The following is a 19,914-nucleotide window of genomic DNA, read 5'->3' as shown; positions in this document are numbered from 1 at the left end:
AGACATTCAGCCACTGTATATAGATGGAGTTTGTGTGGAACAGGTGGTTGAATGTAAGTTTCTTGGGGCTATCATAACAAATGACCTGACTTGGAGTGCAAACACCGCTGCGTTAATCAGGAAGGCACAACAACGGTTGTATTTTCTAAGGATTCTTAGAAAGCAACAATTGACTGAGAGTTTGTTAATCACCTTCTATCGGAGTTCGATTGAGAGCATATTATCCTACTGTCTCTGTGTATGGTTCACGAGCTGCACAGTGGCAGAGAAAAAGGCAATTCAAAGGGTGATTAAGACGGCCCAAAACATCATTGGCTGTTCACTCCCCTCTTTGGAAGAATTGTATAAGAACAGATGTAAGAGGAAGATATCTAACATACTGAAAGACTCCTCTCATCCGGGATATCAGCTCTTTAAACTATTACCATCAGGAAGGAGATTCAGGGTATTGAAAGCAAGGACAAGCAGATTCAAGAACAGTTTTTACCCAAGTACAGTATTGAGTTTAAATGTGGGGCCATAGGTTTTTGGTGGATGTTAATTGCTGAGAGAAAACGGGGTATCTATATTTGGATGGTGAAAGTTGTGTATATTTTAACTTTTTTTTTGTAGTGTTGTCCAGTTTTACCTTGGGGAAGAGCACCTCATTTCGTTGCACCCACTTGTGAGCACAATGACAAATAAATTTCTTATGTCTTATGTCTTATGTCTTATTTATTTAAAATATATTTGTATTACGAGATAAATATAACATTTATTGATTGATATATTTATATAGTAATAAAGACTCTTCTATGCATTTATATTACAACTATTTATATTTATCTTACATTTAGATAGCGTTGAGAGGATATTCAGACCTGGTTCGCCATGTTTCCTTAACAAGTGTTTGAGATACTCAAGGGATGAACATCCCCCCAGTAAGTTTCATGGGCACAGCAGGGATTCGAACCCGGGTCTCCTGAGCCCTAGTTCCAACACTTTGGCCCGCCCACCATCCTGGCTCTCATCCTAGTATATAAATACAGACACGTATCATACCATCAAGGAGTACGATGACAACTGTACAAATGAAAATACATTTTTGGGGAAAGGTGTTTTCAAGGGCTGGCTGTTCTGCTCAGAACGCTGTCCTGAGGAAGACGAGGGCCTGGACTTGGCAGGAACATGGGGAGCCTCCTTGCAGAGTGGCTGTGCTCTTTTCCCCTTTCAAAAGTCTTCTCTTGCCCCTTCGGCCCCATCGTAGCAGGACGGCTGGGTGGTCTCCTCTCGGCGTGCGTCGGCAGGGTCTCCCGGGGAGGCCACGTTTAAGTAGCCGATCTCCGGCGATGGGGAGAGCGAAGGTTTCTCTGCGGGGGCCTCTGCTTTACCGTCCTTGATGGCCTTCAGGAAGCCGCGCGTGTCCGCCAGCCCGCCGACGGAAAGGCTGAAAGAGAAATCGGTAGGCCTGGTGGGTCTCTGGCAGGCAACGCGGTGGTCTCAATCCGTGGCCACTCCGCTTTGCCCGCCCACCCATTGAGAGAGAGAGAGAAAACTTTACATGGGAAGCCCAGAGCTGTTTCTCAGGACAGAATGGCAAAAATGGGTTACGGAATAAAAGCGGTGCACCCGAGCGTGTGCAGAGTGCATTTCTTCACCCACAGCTGACAGCGCAGTACCTTAAGTTAGGAAGGGCTGGCATCTGGCTTTGGAGGTGGCACTCAGAGAAACCAATGCTTTTCAGCTCCTGGAAAAGAGGAAAACCGTCCATGAACCAAGAGGGGACCTTTACGAGTTCTGATCTCCTGAGGCAGATCGTGGGGGGGGGGGGGTGCGATCAGCAGGGGAAATCTCTCACTGGGAGACACGGAACCGGCTCTTCTCTCCTCTGGCGCATCTACAACAGGAATCTTATGCTGCAGCCAGAGGCCACAAAAACAGAGCGAGGACTTACCACGCGTGTATCTTTTGTATCAAATAATTAAGTGATTTAAGTCTTTAGCCGGTGTTTACAGGTGTATGTACGTTGTGTAAAATCTTATTCTTGGTAGGCAATATTTGACACCGTTTGCTCTGGGTCCCTCATTTGATTAGTAAAGGGCAAGCCCTACCACTAGGCCAAGAGAGGTAAACTCAGGTGGGAGACGCCCTGTGCGTACGTAAGCAAAGGTAGACGCCAGTGACTTCTCTCAAATTCCCTCTTACTGGAAAATAAGTGCTTGTAGAAACAGTTCCAGAACATCTCGGCCAGTGATTCCCAACCTAGGGCGTGCGTAACCCCGGGGCTACAAACCAGAACATGGGGGGGAAAACTGAATGATGACAGGAAAAGGCACAGACATCAGAGGTGTAAGAGCAGATACTAATCAAAAGTTGTGAAATTAATTGAACATTAGGATGAACGGCCGGGCGGGTTTTCTTTCCTTACTTAACCTCGAGAACAGCCCCTTTAACTTGCTTTAGCCATTGGTGGGGGGGATCCCTCCGGAAACCCTGCTTTGCGAATGCGCCCCTTGGAGGCTCTGCTTTCACTCTCCCCCGTTTCGCGAACCCTTAAGGGCTGCCGAATGTTCAGCAAAGCACACAAATCTAAGAATCATGGAGCCGGAAGAGCATCCAAAAGGCCCTCAAGTCCGTCCCCTTGCTCAGCCGCTCTTGAAGAGTGTAGATAAATGACAGTGAAAGCTGGGGAAGAGTTCGTGCCCTGGACCGTGGAGCGGGCCCCTAAGCCTTTGCCTCCAACTGGACGGGACTGGGGTCAGGCCACCCCAGGTGGGGACGGAGCCCGTGGCTCGGCCACGACCCAGGTGTCTCCTTTACCTCCAAGTTGTGACTGTGGATGTTCCTCAGGGCCCGTTCCAGGGCTCCCACCTGGCTGGTCAGCTGGAGGATCCGATCCTGCAGCCGCTTGTTCTCTTCATTTAAATAATGCAACCTGGAGGGGGGGAGGAAACCGCAGGCAGAAGAATGTGAGCCTTGCGTGGTTTCTGCCCTTGCAGGGCCGATTCAGGAGGAGAAAGTCAGCTAGGAAGGAAAGCGGATGTCTGAGTCCACCGTCGCCTAGGCCTGATTCTGACACCAGCAGGACAGCCGAGGCGGTGGCACTTCGGTCCAAAATCTGACCCCCGGGGGACCCCGATTTCTCTCCAGCTCATTTTTACACAGGCGTTGCTGCCTCTTGAGCCCTTTCCAACCAGCAAAGCAGGCCCCAGTTTCAAGGAAGGCCCGTCTAGTTTTCAAATTCAAAACAGAATAACTGGAGGAAATTCCGTTTGAAGGTGGGAGGAGGTTTTTCAAATGAGAACCACAGGGTTCTCAAGATGGTTCCTGCCACGCAACCCCAACCCCCCCTCTACCTCCAGCCCCCTCCCCCCGTGTGTCAAATGGGACAGAAGCACAGGCTAGCCTTTCTTTTCGGAGCGTGGATTTTACCCACCGGCTCTGCGTGGTGGAGAGGACCCGCTTGCTGCTCCGGTCGGCTTCTTCGAGATCAAGGAGCTGTTGTGAAAGCTTCGCTTTCTTCTGCAGCAAGCTCTCGTTCTCAGTGGCCATCCGTCGGATCAGCGCCTGGTCCTGCCGCACACCAAAAAAAAAAGCCCCCGCAAAGCACATGCCTTAAGACTGGACAATGTTTCTGGCATTGTACGCTCAGCCTCCTGCCCAGCAGGTCACCCGAAAAGCAAGGGTGCAACCCTCCTGGCCCGCCGGGTGTTTTTAGAGGGCAGTGCCTCGTTCTGCTGCAATCATCCTCACCTCATACCCGCTCAGAGGAGGCGGCAGGACAGGAAAGGCCAGGGCACGGCCCCTGAGTGGGCGCCCCCAGAAGGAGGCAGAGGAGGGAAGCCGGGGCACCCAAAGGACAAACCGTTACAAACCACTAAACCGGCAGCCCGTGCCTGTCTCTAGCGCAGTGTGGCACTCAGAAAAGGGGGCCGGCGTTTGCTCAGTGCCCGGCCTGGAACTGGCAAAAGACGAGTGGGAGATTTGGGGTGAACCCTCTAGGAGTTTTTCTTTTAATATGTGCAATATTTTCAGACCGCGGATAAGTGAATCAGTGGATGCTGATCACGCAGATAAGGGGCTCCTCCTGTACAGTAAGAAAGCCTTAAAAGTGGCTTTTTGTCTTTTTTTAGAATAAGGAGGGGGGAAAGGATATTCCTGCTTGGAAATCACCAAAAGAGTGGCATTACGGGGAAGGAGAAACTCACCGTTTGGGGGGAAACACAGGATTGGGGTTCCAGAGCTTGACATTGGGCTCCAGGGCCTGAGGCGCCTTCCCCCAGAGGCCCTCAAGTGGGGTGCTCAGATTAGGGCTCTGGAGAAACCAAAACAGACCGGGGTGTGGGTGTGGGTGGGCTCCCACCTTTTCTCTCAGGCTCTTCGATAACTGGACTTCGTCCTCCAGGTGCCGGAGACGGACGTCCCGCTGCTTCACTTCAGAGATGAACGTCTCCTTGGCCCGCCGCAGCTTGGCCCTGTGCCGCAGCTTCCTCTCGCGGTTCTTTCTGAGGTGACAGAAGGCTTTCAGAAAAGGCTCGGGACCGAACCTCCCATCCAAACCGACCGCCGGGCGCACGGAGGCATCTGCCTTTTCTGAGCCGCGTTTGTTAAAACATGCAGGAGGGATTCGCCATTCAGGGGAACACATCTGTTCCTTTGATGGATTAAAGGCTTCAGTTAACTATTTCAGAACTTGAGGGGGAGAGATGTGGGTCCTCCCAAAGGAGGACCTCCACCATTCTCCATCCTCACAGGTGTCACCAAGGTTGTCCAGCTCCCTCCACCCCACTCCCCAGCCCAGTCCGCTGGGCTTCCCAGCCAATTCGGACGGAAGCCCTTCCTGGTCTGACCCAGCCTCACCTGATCGAGAGGTCCACCTGCTCCAGGATGTGCATGTACTTCTCGTGGAGGGTGTCCTTCTCCTGCTGCAAGGCTAAAAGCTGCTCCGAGAGCTTCTGGCTGTATTTCTGGCAGTGGAGGTGCTGGGTGGAAAAGACGTGGGAAGATCAGGGCAGTCGCTTTGGGCGGAGCAGAGCTATTTCGGCTAATCCGGGGAGGCGGGGGGGGGGAAGAGACAGGAAGAAGAGACCAACTACAGGCAGCCCCTTCAGCTCCCTGGGATATCCATAGGGCTCAGGAAAGAGATCTTAACTGGCACTCCTTGTTATTTCTGCCGCAAGGCGGACATCTGGGTGGATACTGTAACCCAGACTCCTTCCTGTGCCCCCCTGCCCTTCATGGTGGGATAGACCATCTTTTCCTGATCCTAGCTGCCCAACCCTACCCAAGGATTTTCCATCTTCTGGCCAATCAGCAGGGTCTCTCCTAATCTCCCCCCCCCCCCCATTCCCTGGGCCCACTGCTTCACCACAGACTCCTGGCATCCTGGAGTCGGGAGGGGCCCCGAAGGTCATCAGGTCTAACCCCTGCTCAAGGCAAGGAATCCAAACCCAAGGATACCCGCCCGGGGGTGTGTGTCTAAACGTCTCTTGAAGGCCTCTCCAGGGTTGGAGTACTGCTCACCCCCTCCCGAGGTCATGGGTCCTGTTGTCATACTGCTCTAACAGCAAGGAGGTTTTTTCCCTGATCTTCAGCCTAAATCTGGCTTCCTGTCGCTGGAGCCCACGATGACACGTCCTGCGCAATATCAAACTGGCAGGGCAGAGAGGGGGCTGGCTAATGCCCAGCTCCCTCCACCTGGTCGTCTGAGGAGAAGGAGGGTCCCTGCTGCTCTCTGCAAAGCGGTTGCTCTCCAGCAAGAAGCTCGGACGAGCCACCGGCTTCTTGACCAGGTCCCTTCGTGAGACACAGGCTGCTCCCGGGGGTCTGGCCCACCTCGTTGGAGAGTGTCCTCTTCTCTTCCTCCAGGATCCGCAGCCGGGCCTCCAGCTGCTGCGACTGGACTTGGCCCTCTGCGCAGGTCCTCGTGAGCTGTGTCTCCTTCTCCCGGGCCGACCTGAGCTGCTGGTGAAGCTCTTCTGCCCGCTGTTCAAGGAACTTCCTGGTGAGAAAAGCCATGCCCATAAGGAGGAAAATGAGAAGGAAGGCGCCTGCTTTCTCCACTTTGTGGAAGGAAAGGCCAGGCTGGAGCGAAGGACCTCACCTTTTCTGCTGCTCCTCCTGAAACTGCCGCTGGGCCCTGGCCTGTTTCTCTCGGGCCTCCTTCACTTCTTCCTCCAGCTGCTTCTTCCCCAAGAGATGCATTTGATGTTGAGAGTCCTTCAGCTTCTGCTGCAGCTCCGCAATCTGGAAAGGAGGGAGAGAGAGAGAGAGAGATTATGGAACAGGACAGCAGGAAGGTTCATATAAAGTTTCATGATTCCCACAGAGAAGCAGGTGGACGGGGTGCTTCTCTTACAGACGGAATAGGAAAGCCGCCGTGTGGGCACTGCATGGACGTGAAGGGGCTCTCTTTCTACCTTGTGCTGGTTTGAGGGCTTCCACTCCCATCCTTCGGCCATAATTCCCACCGAACGATGGGATCGGAAGTCCTTTCCTTCCGAAAACCTCCTCCCTATCGTTGCAAACGATGTGGATCAGCGAAAAGAAACTAAGCCACACATGGTCAGGATATTTTACCGCGTAGATCCCAGGGTCCTCTTTGGCCCCTCGGCCTGGTGCCCCTTTAAAGGGTGGCCTGATCCTGGAAGTGCAGAAGAGCGTGCCCCTGAAAAGCTAGCTGCTGGCGGCCAGGGACCCGGCCGGGCTGGCTACTGACCGTCTTCTCGGCTTCAGCCACCCTGGCTTTCTCCTGGGCGAGCTTCTCTCGCAGGCCGCTCTGCTGTTGGGCAGCCTGGGCCTGCTTCATCAGCTGCAGCTCCAGCTCCTGGGCCTTCTGGTGGCTGAGCTCGGCCTGCGAGGTGAGCGACGAGCAGGCTTGGGAGGCCTCCGAAAGCTTCAGCTGCACTTGCCTCAGCTCCGCTTTGACCTAGAACGAGGGGACCCCGTTTGCGTTTTTGACATGGCCATCAGGGTAATTCAGGGAGATGTAATTTTAAAAAAGAAGAGGCAGCAGCTTCACGCTTTATTTCCAGGCTCCTGCAGGCTTTCCCTCATGAAGGTTTATTGGGCTTCACGGTCCCCATGAAGTGGGAGTCGTTGGCCTCGCCTGAGACAGATGCTGGCCTGAGCCGGGTCCTGCGTCCACTGGGCTTGGCCAAAGCAGGCAGACGCCAATGCCTTTCTTAACCCGGCTTCAGGGCTGCCTCCGATTCTGTTCTGTTGCCCAGCTCAGCAACCGACAGAATGAGTCGTCCTTTGAGAAGGGGAGACCCACGGGATGGCAGCTGCAGTCCCACAACATCCCAAGGGCCACGCTGTGCTCGCTGCCGCCCTGCCCCTTCTCCGGGGACTCTTATGGGCTGCCCAAGTCACCGATCCCAGCCCCTCCGAGGGCTGTTTTCTAGCCTGCTCCTGACCCAGACGAGGCGACACGCCACTCACCTGATGAGCCTCGATCTGGTAGACCAGTGAGCTGCAAACCACAAAGGGGGTTTAGAAGCAATGTCCCACAAACAAGGAGGTCCTACTGTAATTCTTTCCTACCATTCCTCGGTTGGCTGGCCTCTCTGTAAAGCAGAACCCCCTACCTTGATGTTCTCCTGTTGGAGTGAGATGTTGTGTTTCCTCAGCTCCAGGTTTTTTTCCCTTTCGTGCCTCAGCTCCTTCTCGGTGGACCGGCACAAATTCTGGACTCGATGGACGTCGTGTCGAAGCCGCTGCAGTTCCTCCTGCTGCCGAAGGAGCTTCTCTCCTGGGGGGACCTGCGGGCAGGATGGAGAAGATGGGAACTGGGAGGAGAGGCGATGAAAGGGACACCCTGGAAACACCAAGAGCTCGAGGTCTAAAATCTTCTGGGGATGAAAATGCTACCGAGTAGTCCACAGAGTAGTCAACAGGTGTTGACTGTAGCGAACAAGCAGCCGCTCCCGCTTATGTCTTATCCAGCTACATTTCTGGATCGATAAGGAAAGCAGGCGGGCATGATTCCCTCGACTCCTGACATTCTGGCCAAGGATGACAAAGGTTCTCAGGTTGCGGACAAATAGAAAGACACTCCGTTCCAGAGGTGTGCAATAAAACTGCACTTTGTCCATCCTAGGTTTGGGGAGGCAGCTTGAAGAACACCTTCAAGGCCACCAGGGTTGATGCCTCATTTCTTTGTTTTCTACATTTCCATCCCGCTCTCCCTCCATAAGCTCAGAGATGCAGCGCTCTCTCTCTCTCTCTCTCTCTCTCTCTCTCTATCTCTCTAGCTATCTATCTTATCTAATCTATCCATCCATCCATCCATCCATCAAGAACAACAGATCTATCTGTCTGTCTATCTATCCATCCACCCATCCTTATCTATCTGTCCGTCCGTTCTTATCTATCCATCCGTCCATCCTCCATCCCTCCCTCCTTCTGTCCATTCATCCATCTACCTATTTAATACAGTAGGACCTCCCTGTCTACAGGATCAATATCTGCAGTTTCAAGATCCAAACCTGAAAACATTTAAAATATTAAAAGAAAAATCCTAGAAACATCTATTTCTAAAGATGAAGTTACCAGGACTGGCCACTAGAAGGACCCATAGACCACACCATGTCTACAATTCGCTATAATTTACATTTTACAGCATTGGAGGATGGCTTGGAACTGATCCCCGGTGGATATTTGGGGCAGGTCCCACGGTCTACTGCCCCATGACGCCCTATACCACACCGTTGGGAGAGCGGCTTCAAGGGTTTCATGGCCGTGAACCCCCACCCCACCTCCAACTTCCTCGCTGCAAAAGGCCAGTCTGGGTCAGGGTACAGAGACCCCTCTTGCTTAGAAAACGGTCTGACCTGGTGGATGTTGCCGTCGGCGCTCCCCGCAGGGGCATGGGCCACGGGGGGCGGATTCTCCCCAAACCCAGCCTCGTGCCTTGACCTCACCGTCCCTGGGCTGCGGGCGCTGAGTTGATGCCGCAGGGCGAGGATGTCGCTCCTCAACCGAGTGTTTTCCTCCCACAAGAGGCTCTTCTCTTCCCGGCTGCCTTGGAGTTGCTTTTCCACTTCCTCCACCCTCCTGCTGCTCTCAAGCAACTGAAGACTTGAGGTTAAGAAAGATGGGTTGGTGGAAGGAGGGGAGAAAGAGAAATGACACGGTTTATTTCATGAAAACCAATAATACCACAAAGCCAACTCATTGACAAACTTCAGGAGTAGAAAGAAATTCCTTTTGCGACATGCAGGGATTCCCACTAGTTAAGGATTTTCCTCTTCTAATAACTGGCTATCTTTAATGTCTGTTTCTCCACTCAGAGATACCACCCCTGCTTCCTGCCCGTTCAACCTTCCCTCTTGATAAGCAGTCAGGAATGCTGGATGACAATAATGGCTATGCGGGCTAGGGCTGATGGGAGTTGCCGGCCAACCACGCCACAGGAGGGCCACCGTTTGCCTTCCCAGCTAAGAAGTTCGATGCAAAATGGAAACGCAGATCCCGTTGGCTCACCGAAGCTGCTCCGTCTCTTCTCCCAGGCCGGCGAAAGGCTCCTCCGACACGCCGTCTCTTGCTGTCCCCCTGCTGGCCCAGAATCTCTCCCCCAGCTTCTTCCCCTCTGTCATAAGCTGGTTCAACCGCTCGCATTTTTGGGAGAGATCCGATACCTGCGAGGTCACGGAAGTCAGTTACGCACATCTCTGGAAACACAACTGGGAGGGTTCAGCGGCCAGGCTGGTCTCGGACAGCCGAGCAACGGATTCCCTGGGCAGATCTGTGCATGTCAGACAGCCACCTCCCTCCTAAAATAGAGGGAATCCGAGAAGTAGATGAAATTACAGCAACCCCAAGAGGAGTCCCTTCTGTGGGCAACACATCACAGCTCTAATTGTACCCACACACCAGCATTCAGCTCCGCGTTGCATCTCCCATCACCTGTCAGCCAGGAATTCCAGCGTTTGGCCAGTGCAGGTGTATCCGTCTTATCTCCGCAGCCAGATCGGGTGGAGTCCTGTTAACTCTGTACAGTGGTGCCTCGCTTAATGAGCGCCACATTTAACAACGAAACCGCATAGCGATGAAGATTTTGTGATTGTAAAAGTGATTGCATTGCGATGTTTTAAATGGTAAAAAAATCGCTTTGCGATGATCGGTTTGCTGTTTTGCTTACCGATTATCACATAGCGATGTTTTTTCAACAGCTGATCGGCGGTTCCAAAATGGCCACCAGGTAAAAAAAATGGCCGCCCGCTGTGTTTTTGCACGCTTTACTCGCTTACTGGGCAGCAAAAATGGCCGCCGTATGGAGGATTTTCGCTTAAAGGTGAGTTTTTAGCCCATAGGAACGCATTAAACAGGTTTTAATGCATTTCTATGGGCTTTTAAAAACCGCATAGCGACGAAATCCCTTAACATTTTTCTTGGAACGGATTATCGTCGCTATGCGGGGCACCACTGTATTCCCAATGACCTTTTCAACAAGGGGCGGCTGGCCAGAGCAGACCACCCTCCCCCCCACTCACCTGCGTTTCCAGGAGCAGCTTTTCCTGCCGCAGCTTCTCGTGAGTCACGTGCAGGAAGTCCCTCTCTTCTGCAGCCCCACGAAGCACCTGGATTTCCCCGTAAAGCCGCAGCAGTTCCGACCTGGAATTGTTCACCTCCTGGTTAAATGACCAGGAGAGCCTTAATGAGTGGCGGGTTTCCGTGGTGCTCCGTGGCCGAAGCCCCACTGGGGACGGAGCAGCAGCCAAGGAGATTTCCAGGGCTCGATGGTGAGGAAGAGACACCAGGCAGCACTAACAGTAACTCAGCGGCCTTCTATAAAAGACACAGAGCTTGGAGAAGTTAATTTTTGGACCAGAACTCCGAGAATCCCGGCCACCGTGAGCCGTGGCTGGGCTCTGAGTATTAAGAGCCCAAAAAGTAACTCTGAGAAGACAGGCAGGTCACCTGCAAATTTATATCGTATATCACTGCGGAGGCCCAGGTAATATGGTGTCCCATTATTTATTGGTAGAAACATTTCTGCGTCACCTTTCCCTCCTTCCGTGACAGCTTAGAAATCAAAATGCCAAAAAAATCCAACCAAAAAAAAAGGAAGTAAAAGTGTTGAATCTGAGAAGAGCAGAATTGAAACCTCTGCTTTCAAAGCACAACCATTCACGTGGCATCGGGAGTCTCTGGTGGCAGGGAAAAAGCCAAAAAGTCACAGAACCTGTAGCCACGTTGTTGTCTTCTCTTGTCAGAGGTCATGAAAAGGCCTTATTAATCTGACTACTTTTTTTCTAAAGGTGTGCAAGTTTCAATAATTCATTGTTATCTTCTTCCTACTGCTGTATCATATTAACAGTCTGTGACTGCTTAAGGAAGGAAGGAGAGGAGAGGAGAGGAGAGGAGAGGAGAGGAGAGGAGAGGAGAGGAAAGGGAAGGAAGGAAGGAAGGAAGGAAGGAAGGAAGGAAGGAAGGAAGGAAGGAAGGAAGGAAGGAAGGAAGGAAGGAAGGAAGGAAGGAAGGAAGGAAGGAAGGAAGGAAGCAGGGAAGAAGGGAGGAAAAAGCTGATGTTGGGAGGAAGGAAGGAAGGAAGGAAGGAAGGAAGGAAGGAAGGAAGGAAGGAAGGAAGGAAGGAAGGAAGGAAGGAAGGAAGGAAGGAAGGAAGGAAGGAAGGAAGGAAGGAAGGAAGCAGGGAAGAAGGGAGGAAAAAGCTGATGTTGGGAGGAAGGAAGGAAGGAAGGAAGGAAGGAAGGAAGGAAGGAAAGGAAAGGAAAGGAAAGGAAGGGAAGGGAAGGAAGGGAAGGAAGGAAGGAGAGGAGAGGAGAGGGAAGGAAGGAAGGAAGGAAGGAAGGAAGGAAGGAAGGAAGGAAGGAAGGAAGGAAGGAAGGAAGGAAGGAAGGAAGGAAGGAAGGAAGGAAGGAAGGAAAGAGCTGATGCTGGGAGGGAGGGAGGGAGGGGGAGGGAGAGAGAGAGAGAGAGAAAGAAAGAAAGAAAGAAAGAAAGAAAGAAAGAAAGAAAGAAAGAAAGAAAGAAAGAAAGAAAGAAAGAAAGAAAGAAAGAAAGAAAGAAAGAAAGAAAGAAAGAGGGAGGGAATTTTTGGATTACAACCCCCCTCCCCAGAACCCCCCAGCCAAGATTTTGGGAGCTCTAGTCCAGGGGGAAAAGGCAACCTTTCCTGTCTCTGGCTGATCTGCCTCAAAGGGCTGTTGTGAAGGCGGCACCTTAAAGAGAAGAGCAAGGGAGGCCAACCCAAGCTCACTGGAAAAAATCCCAGAGAAGGTGGGAGAGAAATACAACCCCATCCTCCGACCCACATTGGTTGGGATTCTGCTACGGTCTCTGGAGATTCAGCCATAAAGATTCCGCCGCCGGCCGCCACGCAGGTAGGGGACAACTCACCTTCTTCTCCTCGTTCAGCGCCTTCTGTGTCACTTCCAGGTCCCTGGACAGTTGCTCCCTCTGTTTCTCCACCTCGGAAAGTTTGCTTTCCAGCGCTCTGACTTTCTCTTGGTGAATCTTCAGCCTCTGCCACCAGCAAAAAAAAGGGAGAGCCGTTCAGCTGCCCACAGGGGGTGAGGGGGAGCACAGAGGGTGTCGGACGCCCCACACGCATGGGTCTTGGGGTTCGACCCGTCCCACCTCCTTCCCACTCCAGACCCTCCCCGGGAGGCTCCTTGCCTTTTGGCAGTCTGCCGCGTCTTCATCCACCTTGTCTGGCTTCATCTTCTGTGCCTGGCACAGCTCCGCCTCTAAACGTGCGACCTTGAAGATGCCAGCAAGCAAGAGAACGAGAAAGAGAGCGAGTTAAACGAGAGACTCAGTCTGGAAGCAACGGAGTTAAGATTTTTCTACATGTCCTTTCCTGCCGTCCTCACCTCTCTTGTGTTAGAACAGGAACATAAAAGGTGAGCCACAAAGACGCATCTTACCTTTGCCGGAGGCGATGAGTGTCCAGGAGGACCCCCATATTTGCGGGGGATCAGTTCCAGCGCCCCTCCCCTTGGATGCTGAAAAACGCCGATTATAGCAAATACTATTTTAACAGCGAATGCTATTCACAGCGTGGTCTCTGTCTCCCTCCCCTGGCCCGTTCTAGCAACTTCGTCTTTAGAAATATATGTTTCGAGGATTTTTCTTTTAATATTTCAAATATTTTCAGAGTGTGGATAAGTGAACCAGCGGATACAGATTCCACAGATACGGGAGGGAGTGGGGGTGGTGTCCTACTGTATTTACATGACCCTGGTTTTGCCCTGCAGAACACAAGGACCCCCTTCAGAACGCTGAATGGAACGGGAAGTGGATTTCCAGTCACCTTTTTAAAAGAAAAAAAATCCACGCTTTACCCCATTTTCAGGGCAGAGGATCCTGGGAGTGGAAAAGTGGCCCTCGGGCCCTCGGCCGTGGCCCACTCTTGCACTGAACGACTTCTCCCAAAGCGTCGGGCTGTTCCGACAGCACCCACTTCTCCCCTCCCAACGTCCCCGTGGCCTCTTCAGATTTCCTACAGCTTGTCGGCTCATCCCGTCTGACAGCGAACAAGAGGCCCCAAAGGCCTGGAATGGTTAAAATCGGTTCCCCTTCCAGCGGCATCAGAATCCATCTGAGGCAGCAGCTCTTAAGCAGGGATCGGGGGCCTTCCTGTTTCGGACGACAACCCGCAGCATCCCGTACCTGAGGGGGCGAGTGGGAACTGTAGTCCCCCCCCCAACAAAGCAACATTCCAGACTATGGAATGTCCTCCCGACTGAGATTCGCCTGGCGCCGACGCGGATGACATTTCGACGCCAGGTCAAAACCTTTCTGTTCCAGAGGTTTTTTAATTGAAATAATATCAGCTATGGGTCCTGATGGCAATTTTAAAGTATCTATTTTAATGGTATTATCTTTTTATTGTATTTTAATGGTTGTAAGCCGCCCAGAGACCTTTGGGTAGAGTGGGTGGTATATAAGTAAAATAAATACATAAATAAACAAACAAATAAAGCAACTTCTCCAAGCCTCTGGTCTGTCAGCTGCAATGCGCCCGAGGACCTGGTGCCACCCAGTTTCGGAAGCCAGGATCCTCCCCGAGGTCCATCTCCCGGCCTTGACCCATGGCACCCACTTGGCCCCAGGGAGAGGGGGGGATGTGGGCCTCTCGCAACCCCAGTCACCTTCCTCCGCAGCCCATCCACTCGATCCTGGAGCTGCTCACGCTCCTCCTGGCTTCGGTTCTGCGCCTCTCCCAGGAGCGACTCCAGCTCCTCGTTGCGCTCCACCACGTCTTCGTGCTCCCGCTCCAGCTTCTGCAGCTGGCGCCGGAGCTGGGCGTTCTCCAGCTCCACGCTTTCCACGAGCTGGTGGCATCTGCACAAAGGGCCAACAGAGGGAGAAGGCTGAGGGTTTCGGGAGAAAAAAACTCGAAGGCGGGCCTGCGAAACCAGCGGCCAACGCCGCGCGCTTCAAGTTCAGACAAGTTAATTCATTTATTTCATATTATTGGTAGCACAGCAGTCCGGAATTCCCCCACCCAAAAGGGTTTTCCAGGCTTTGGATGGGGCTACTCCAGGATCTGAGTTCAAATCCCTGCTCAGCCATAAAGCTGACCGAGTGACCTTTCCCCAGCCAATATTTCTCATCCTTCTCAACCAACATACATTTTGAGAAGGCTACGGCAAAGCCTGCTGAATCAAACCAGAAAGAGACCGCCAGCCCAGCCCCTTGGTCCTCAATCTGAGAAGCCCACGGGCCCCCGCTCACCACGATTATAAGTACATGAGGGCCCTTCATCACATAGGACAAGGGGGAAACTGTTAGAGCACTACGACAGTGGACCCGTGACCTCACGGGGAGTTGTTGAGCGCTCCGGCACTGGAGCCCTTCAAGAAAAACTTGTTTTAGCAGCACATTTAGATGGTCTGAAAGGTTTTCATGGTGGGGTTGGTTTTTCCTTGGTTTTATGGTTAAATTTGGCTTGATGGGTGACTCTTTTTTCAGTGAAGACTGTCCCAGAGTGCAGGACATGGAAGAATGAGCTCAAGTGACAGGAAGTCACATTTAGGTTGAAGATCAGGAAAAACCTCTTAACTGTTAGAGCAGTACGACAACAGAACCCATGGCCCCAGGGGGAAGTGGTGAGCCCTCCAATCATGGAGGCCTTCGAGAGACATTTAGACCACCAACGGTCCGATCTGCTTGGACTTGGATTCCTGCCCTGAAGGGTTGGGCTCCTTAAAGGCCCCTTCCGAGTTCATGATTCTCTGATGCCACCAAACTGATTTTGTGCCACAAGGGCGGTGGGCAATGTGACGGTGGCATCAAAGCAAAATGGACCTCTGTCAGAACTAAGGGTCAGGGGAGCCAAGCAACCTGTTTTCCCTTGCATTTCATCTCACCTTTTATGCACAGTCTGGACGTTTTCATCTCCGGCAGCTTCGTCCAAAAGTTCTCCTTCTTCCGCCTCTGCCGTTGACTTTTCACCCTGCAAGGAAAATAAAGATCAAAGCAGGGTACTCTCAGAGGGCCTTCATTTGAGGTGCTAGTTGCACTTTAGGCAAGCTTTCCCTCCTGTCATTACTTAATTTATTCTTGCTGTCTTGAATTATATTAATTCTGTTTTTTTTATTTTATACTCTTATTATTTTATGAATTGCTGTTAGCCGCCCAGAGTAGACTTCGGGATGTAAAATAAATAAATAAATGTTTCATATTTAGGGCAAGCCGGGTGTCAGTGCCGAGGCTGGGGTTCAGGGAAGGGCTATGTTTCCCAGGGACAATAAGCAGGGAGATAAATCTCTGGGTGAGTGACGCTGGAGGAGGAGGAGGTTTGGATTTCCTTGTGTACGTAGTGGCTTAAATGCTTGGAAGCCCATCTCCTCCCCATTGCCAACAGGGCCCAGGGCTCCTTTGCTCAGAGTAAACATTGTGTGTGTGTGTGTGTGTGTGTGTGTGTGTGTGTGTGTGTGTGTGTGTGTGTGTGTGTGTGTGTGTGTGTGTGTGTGTGTGTGTGTGTGTGTGTGTGTGTGTGTGTGTGTGTGTGTGTGTGTGTGTGTGTGTGTGTGTGTGTGTGTGCGGGAGCGACGAAGCAGGGGAGACCAAGGGAACCATGGTGGGTAACAGACGTGGGATGGATTCTCCCCTTCCTGATGTGACCTTGCTAATCAGCAGGTGCAAACAGCCAATTCCGGGCAAAGGACTGGACGGCTTCCAAGAGGTCCAGGTTGAAATCGCTTGTTGAGCCCAAAGGTTTGCTCGTGATTCTGAGCCAAGGACCGTCTTCCCCCTTTCCCCACCTCACAGGACTGCTCTAAGATGACGGGGGGGGCACACTTGGTTTATATCGGTGGCACCCTTTCCTCCGAGCATACCTGTAACAAAGCACCTTCCAGCGGCTTAGTGGAATCCATTTCAGCTACTAAGGACCTTGGGTCTTTAGCTGACTTGAGTCTCTCTTCCAAGGACCTGTCGAACTTTAAAAGCCTACAAGAGGAGAAAAAATATCAAGCAACAGCAGGGTGCACGCTCAAAACGAGAACAACAAGGACCGTGAGGCTGGTCTTTGCTGCTTTATGGCCAAGGAGGGCTCAGCTTTGCAAAAGGGACAGCCCTGGAAAACCTCCCATCCAGACACGGCTGCCCTGCTTCTGAAATGGACCTTTTTTGAGCTCAGCTCCCTCCCTTGGCGATCTTCCCGGGAGGAATCCTTTCATGCAGGCTAAACACGCAGCAATTTCCCAGCAGGGTTGGTGAACTGGGCCCTGCGTCGACCAAAGCCCTTTGGAGGGGCAGTTGAGGGCTGGGGTTGCGACCGCTGGCTAGCGACAGGCAGGGCAAGGGAGCCCCCTCTGCACACCCACTTCCCTTCCGATCCATTTGCGCCACCCCCAGCGTCTGCCGCCCGAGGAGACGGCCTCAGACAGCCTAATTGTGGGGGCCCAACACTGCTTTCTTGCCCCAGGGCAGGTCAGCCTCAGTTCTGATCTTTCTCCATCACGTTCTCGTAGTTTTGTCTGTAGCTTTAGGTTTACGTATTTGTCACTTTGAGAAAAACAAAGTCTTTGAAACTGCCCGGGAAACACCGTTGCCACCAGCTTTAAACTTGCATAGGCACCTTCCACCAGTGCTGAAGCTGGGCATCCAGGCTCAGGGAGGAATTCCAGGAGGGCACCTAAGCTGAGCTTTCAGGAGGAGAGTAACCCCTGTCCAGTGCACGCTGAATCTCTCTCGCTTCCCCGGGGACCTCGGTCTGGTCTGGATTAAGTTTCGGCTTTATTCGGCCCATTACCGGCATCAGGCCCCTGTTCTGAACCAAGACTGCTTGCGTGGGGTTGGACAAAAAAGAGCGAAAAGAGTTGGTTGCCGTCAGCACCAAGTTCCAAAGTCCCAAAAGACCTCTCCCAGCTTTTCCCGGCCGGGGCACTGAGAAGGAGCCCCCCCCCCGGCACTGCCTTCTGGGTTCTCCCATCCCGGAAAGACAGGAGCCATCGCAAAATAACGTCTCCAAATCCTGTCCCAGAGAGAGGCCCCTGAAGGACGCCACAGTGGAGGAAAACCGAAAAGTCCAGCAAAACTCCCCCTGTCCGCTTCCCGGCGTGGGTGACCCAAGCCGTCTCTGCTCCGAATCCAAGCTTGAAGCCCGACTGACCTGGGTTTAAATAATCCATGTTGTCCACGAATTTTGGAGCGGAGAAACCCCTTGCGCGCTCCAGGACCGCGCTCAAAAAGTGGCAAACTGGAGCCTGGCCGGCAGCTGCTTGATGCAATGGGATTCGAGCCGCGCCAGGATCCTACCCTGCTGCACGGAGGCCTTCAACACCACCACCCCTTGGTCAGTCGCCCGGCTGCTTCTATACGCCATGAAGGGCACGGGTTCAGCACGTGGAGTGGCTTTCACCTCTCCAAGGAGGTCCACCTCCTCAGACTGCCCAGATGAACAGAGGACAAGCTGAGGCCAGAGTTACACCCTTCCCCCACAGGACCTGCTTCAACCACAGTCAGGATGGAGCCAAGCCACCTTGTCTGCAAAAGGGTGTGCAAATTCCCCCCACAGCCGGTGGTAGAGCGGTCAGCCCCTTGTTCTTGGGGAGGGGGCACAGAGCAGCCCCCCCTCCAGGCCCCCCCAACAACTGTGCTAGATGGCTCTGCGCAGGCGCCGTGGGGTGGAGGAGAAGAGGGTTCCTTGGGGCAGCCACTGCCCCAGACCCTTCAAACGAGCTCTAGCTTGTACCGGGTTAGATTCACTCTGCATTCTCCGCCATCATCGCTCTCGTCTCTATCCCGCTCGTTTCATCATCATCCGGCTCCCGTGGGCCTCCACTCGGGGGGGGGCGCACCCTGGCCGTTTCCCCCTGGTAGAAGAGTCAGTCGGGGCTGAACGGGGCCACCAGGCCAAGGGAAACCCCCTGGGAGCTGTGAGGAAATCCACCTCATGGGACATGACTCAGCTTTCCTCACTAGTCCCACAAACCTGGAGAGGCTCCGAGAGCCAGCAAGTCTAAACCTCATCGTGTAGTGATCGGTCCACGACAGTGGAACTACAGAGAGTTCCTCCTCAGCCGGATCGCCATCATCCTGCCCAGCACGAATTACTAGCTCCAGACTATGCTCTGGAACATGACAGGGGCCAGAGGCCTCTTGAGACCATTAACTAGACGCCCACTTTCAGATATACACATTTGAGCCCAGGAGGGGGGGGGTCAGATCTCCATTGCCCACTACCACGCCTCCACCCGCAAGTCTGGCCTGCTGCTGCTGCTGGCCGGGCTGAGCTGGGACAGGCGGACGCCCCTGGCTTCATCCATCCAGGTGCCTCTTACGGAGCTCAGTTCAGCATGGTCGTCTTGGGAAGTGGATTTTCTTCCCCTTCCCTGACCAGCAGTCTTGCAAGTTCAAAAGAAGTCCCCTCCCTCCCTCCCTTCCAGCATCAGCTCTTTTCCATCTTCCCTGCTTTTTCCTTTTCCCTCCTTCCTCCCTCCCTCCCTCCCTCCCTCCCAGCATCAGCTCTTTCCTTCCTTCTTCCCTGCTTCCTTGCTTTCTCCTTTTCCTTCCTTCCTCTCTCCTTCCCTCCCTCCCAGCATCAACTCTTTCCTTCCTTCTTCCCTGATTCCTTCCTTCCTTCCTCCCTCTCTCCCTCCCTCCCTCACTTCCAGCATCAGCTCTTTTCTTCCTTCTTCCCTGATTCCTTCCTTCCTTCTTCCCTGATTCCTTCCTTCCTTCCTTCCTTCCTTCCTTCCTTCCTTCCTTCCTTCCTTCCTTCCTTCCCTCCCTCCCTCCCTCCCTCCCTCCCTCCCTCCCTCCCTCCCTTCCAGCATCAGCTCTTTCCTTCTTCCCTGCTTTCTCCTTTTCCTCCCTCCCTCCCTTCTTTCCCTCCCTCCCTCCCTTCCAGCATCAGCTCTTTCCTTCCCCCTTCCCTTCCTTCCTTCTTTCCCTTCCCTCCCTCCTTCCTTCCTTCGTTGCCCCCGATCTGTGTGGAATTCAGCTCTGAAGCTGCAATCAGCAGGAGAAAGCAAAGACCCAGGAACAGCCTATTCCCAGAACACTTTGTTTCTGCTTGAGTTTACCTGCCTCTATGACACGTCCAAGCAAATTCCTACCACTTCGGCTGCCATGGCTTCATTTTAGGGCATCTGTGGGTTGCCCTTGAGAATTCCCGACTGTCCTTCAGGAGCTCTCTCTCTCTCTCTCTCTCTCTCTCTCTCTCTCTGTCTTTCGTAGAGAATGGTAAGCTGTTGGACCCCCAATGGCAGGGCTCCTTACGAGGAAGACATGACATCACACCTTTCTCTGGGAATCTCTTATGGCAGCCCAAACTTTTCGGCAGGAATTCTGCGCGAGTGACCTCTCCATACAGCTAAATACAGCTTTTAATTTAGCCTGTCCCCATGTTTTGCCCTCCGGCACAGGCTGGCATCATTGACCACCGAGAGGGGGAACGGCTTGCTCAGCGATCTATATGCTGGAGGTCATCCGTCAACGCCTCTCGCTCTCATG

At 52.9% G+C, this 19,914-nt stretch overlaps 1 protein-coding gene across 3 annotated transcripts; it reads right to left on the bottom strand.

Moving 5' to 3' along the window:
- Nucleotides 1-710: 710 nt before the first annotated feature.
- On the bottom strand, nucleotides 711-16,559 carry LOC110072699 (coiled-coil domain-containing protein 30). Of its 3 annotated transcripts, XM_078378921.1 has the most exons (17): nucleotides 16,293-16,559; nucleotides 15,321-15,406; nucleotides 14,100-14,292; nucleotides 12,652-12,705; nucleotides 12,343-12,468; nucleotides 10,476-10,613; nucleotides 8,675-8,677; nucleotides 7,569-7,742; nucleotides 6,698-6,907; nucleotides 6,083-6,225; nucleotides 5,815-5,980; nucleotides 4,840-4,961; nucleotides 4,343-4,484; nucleotides 3,416-3,552; nucleotides 2,800-2,914; nucleotides 1,659-1,726; nucleotides 711-1,426 (listed from the first exon to the last, which is right to left on the bottom strand). In XM_078378921.1, exons 1-17 carry the CDS (start codon nucleotides 16,329-16,331, stop codon nucleotides 1,210-1,212), a joined length of 2,133 nt encoding a protein of 710 aa, XP_078235047.1. In that variant the 5' UTR covers nucleotides 16,332-16,559; the 3' UTR covers nucleotides 711-1,209. The 3 variants fall into 3 exon arrangements, with proteins under 3 accessions (XP_078235047.1, XP_078235046.1, XP_072833875.2); XM_078378920.1 differs by lacking the exons at nucleotides 8,675-8,677; nucleotides 12,343-12,468; nucleotides 12,652-12,705; ... (1 more) ...; nucleotides 15,321-15,406; nucleotides 16,293-16,559 and adding exons at nucleotides 8,814-9,060; nucleotides 9,466-9,620 and having other exon boundaries at nucleotides 10,476-10,603; XM_072977774.2 differs by lacking the exons at nucleotides 8,675-8,677; nucleotides 12,343-12,468; nucleotides 12,652-12,705; ... (1 more) ...; nucleotides 15,321-15,406; nucleotides 16,293-16,559 and adding exons at nucleotides 8,904-9,060; nucleotides 9,466-9,620 and having other exon boundaries at nucleotides 10,476-10,603.
- Between the last annotated feature and the right edge of the window lie 3,355 nt (nucleotides 16,560-19,914).

This window comes from Pogona vitticeps, chromosome 7, assembly GCF_051106095.1.
Source record: "Pogona vitticeps strain Pit_001003342236 chromosome 7, PviZW2.1, whole genome shotgun sequence".
NCBI classification, from domain to species: domain Eukaryota; kingdom Metazoa; phylum Chordata; class Lepidosauria; order Squamata; family Agamidae; genus Pogona; species Pogona vitticeps.
The sequence above is the reverse complement of the archived record's forward strand: the minus strand, read 5'-3'. Positions and strand labels throughout refer to the sequence as shown.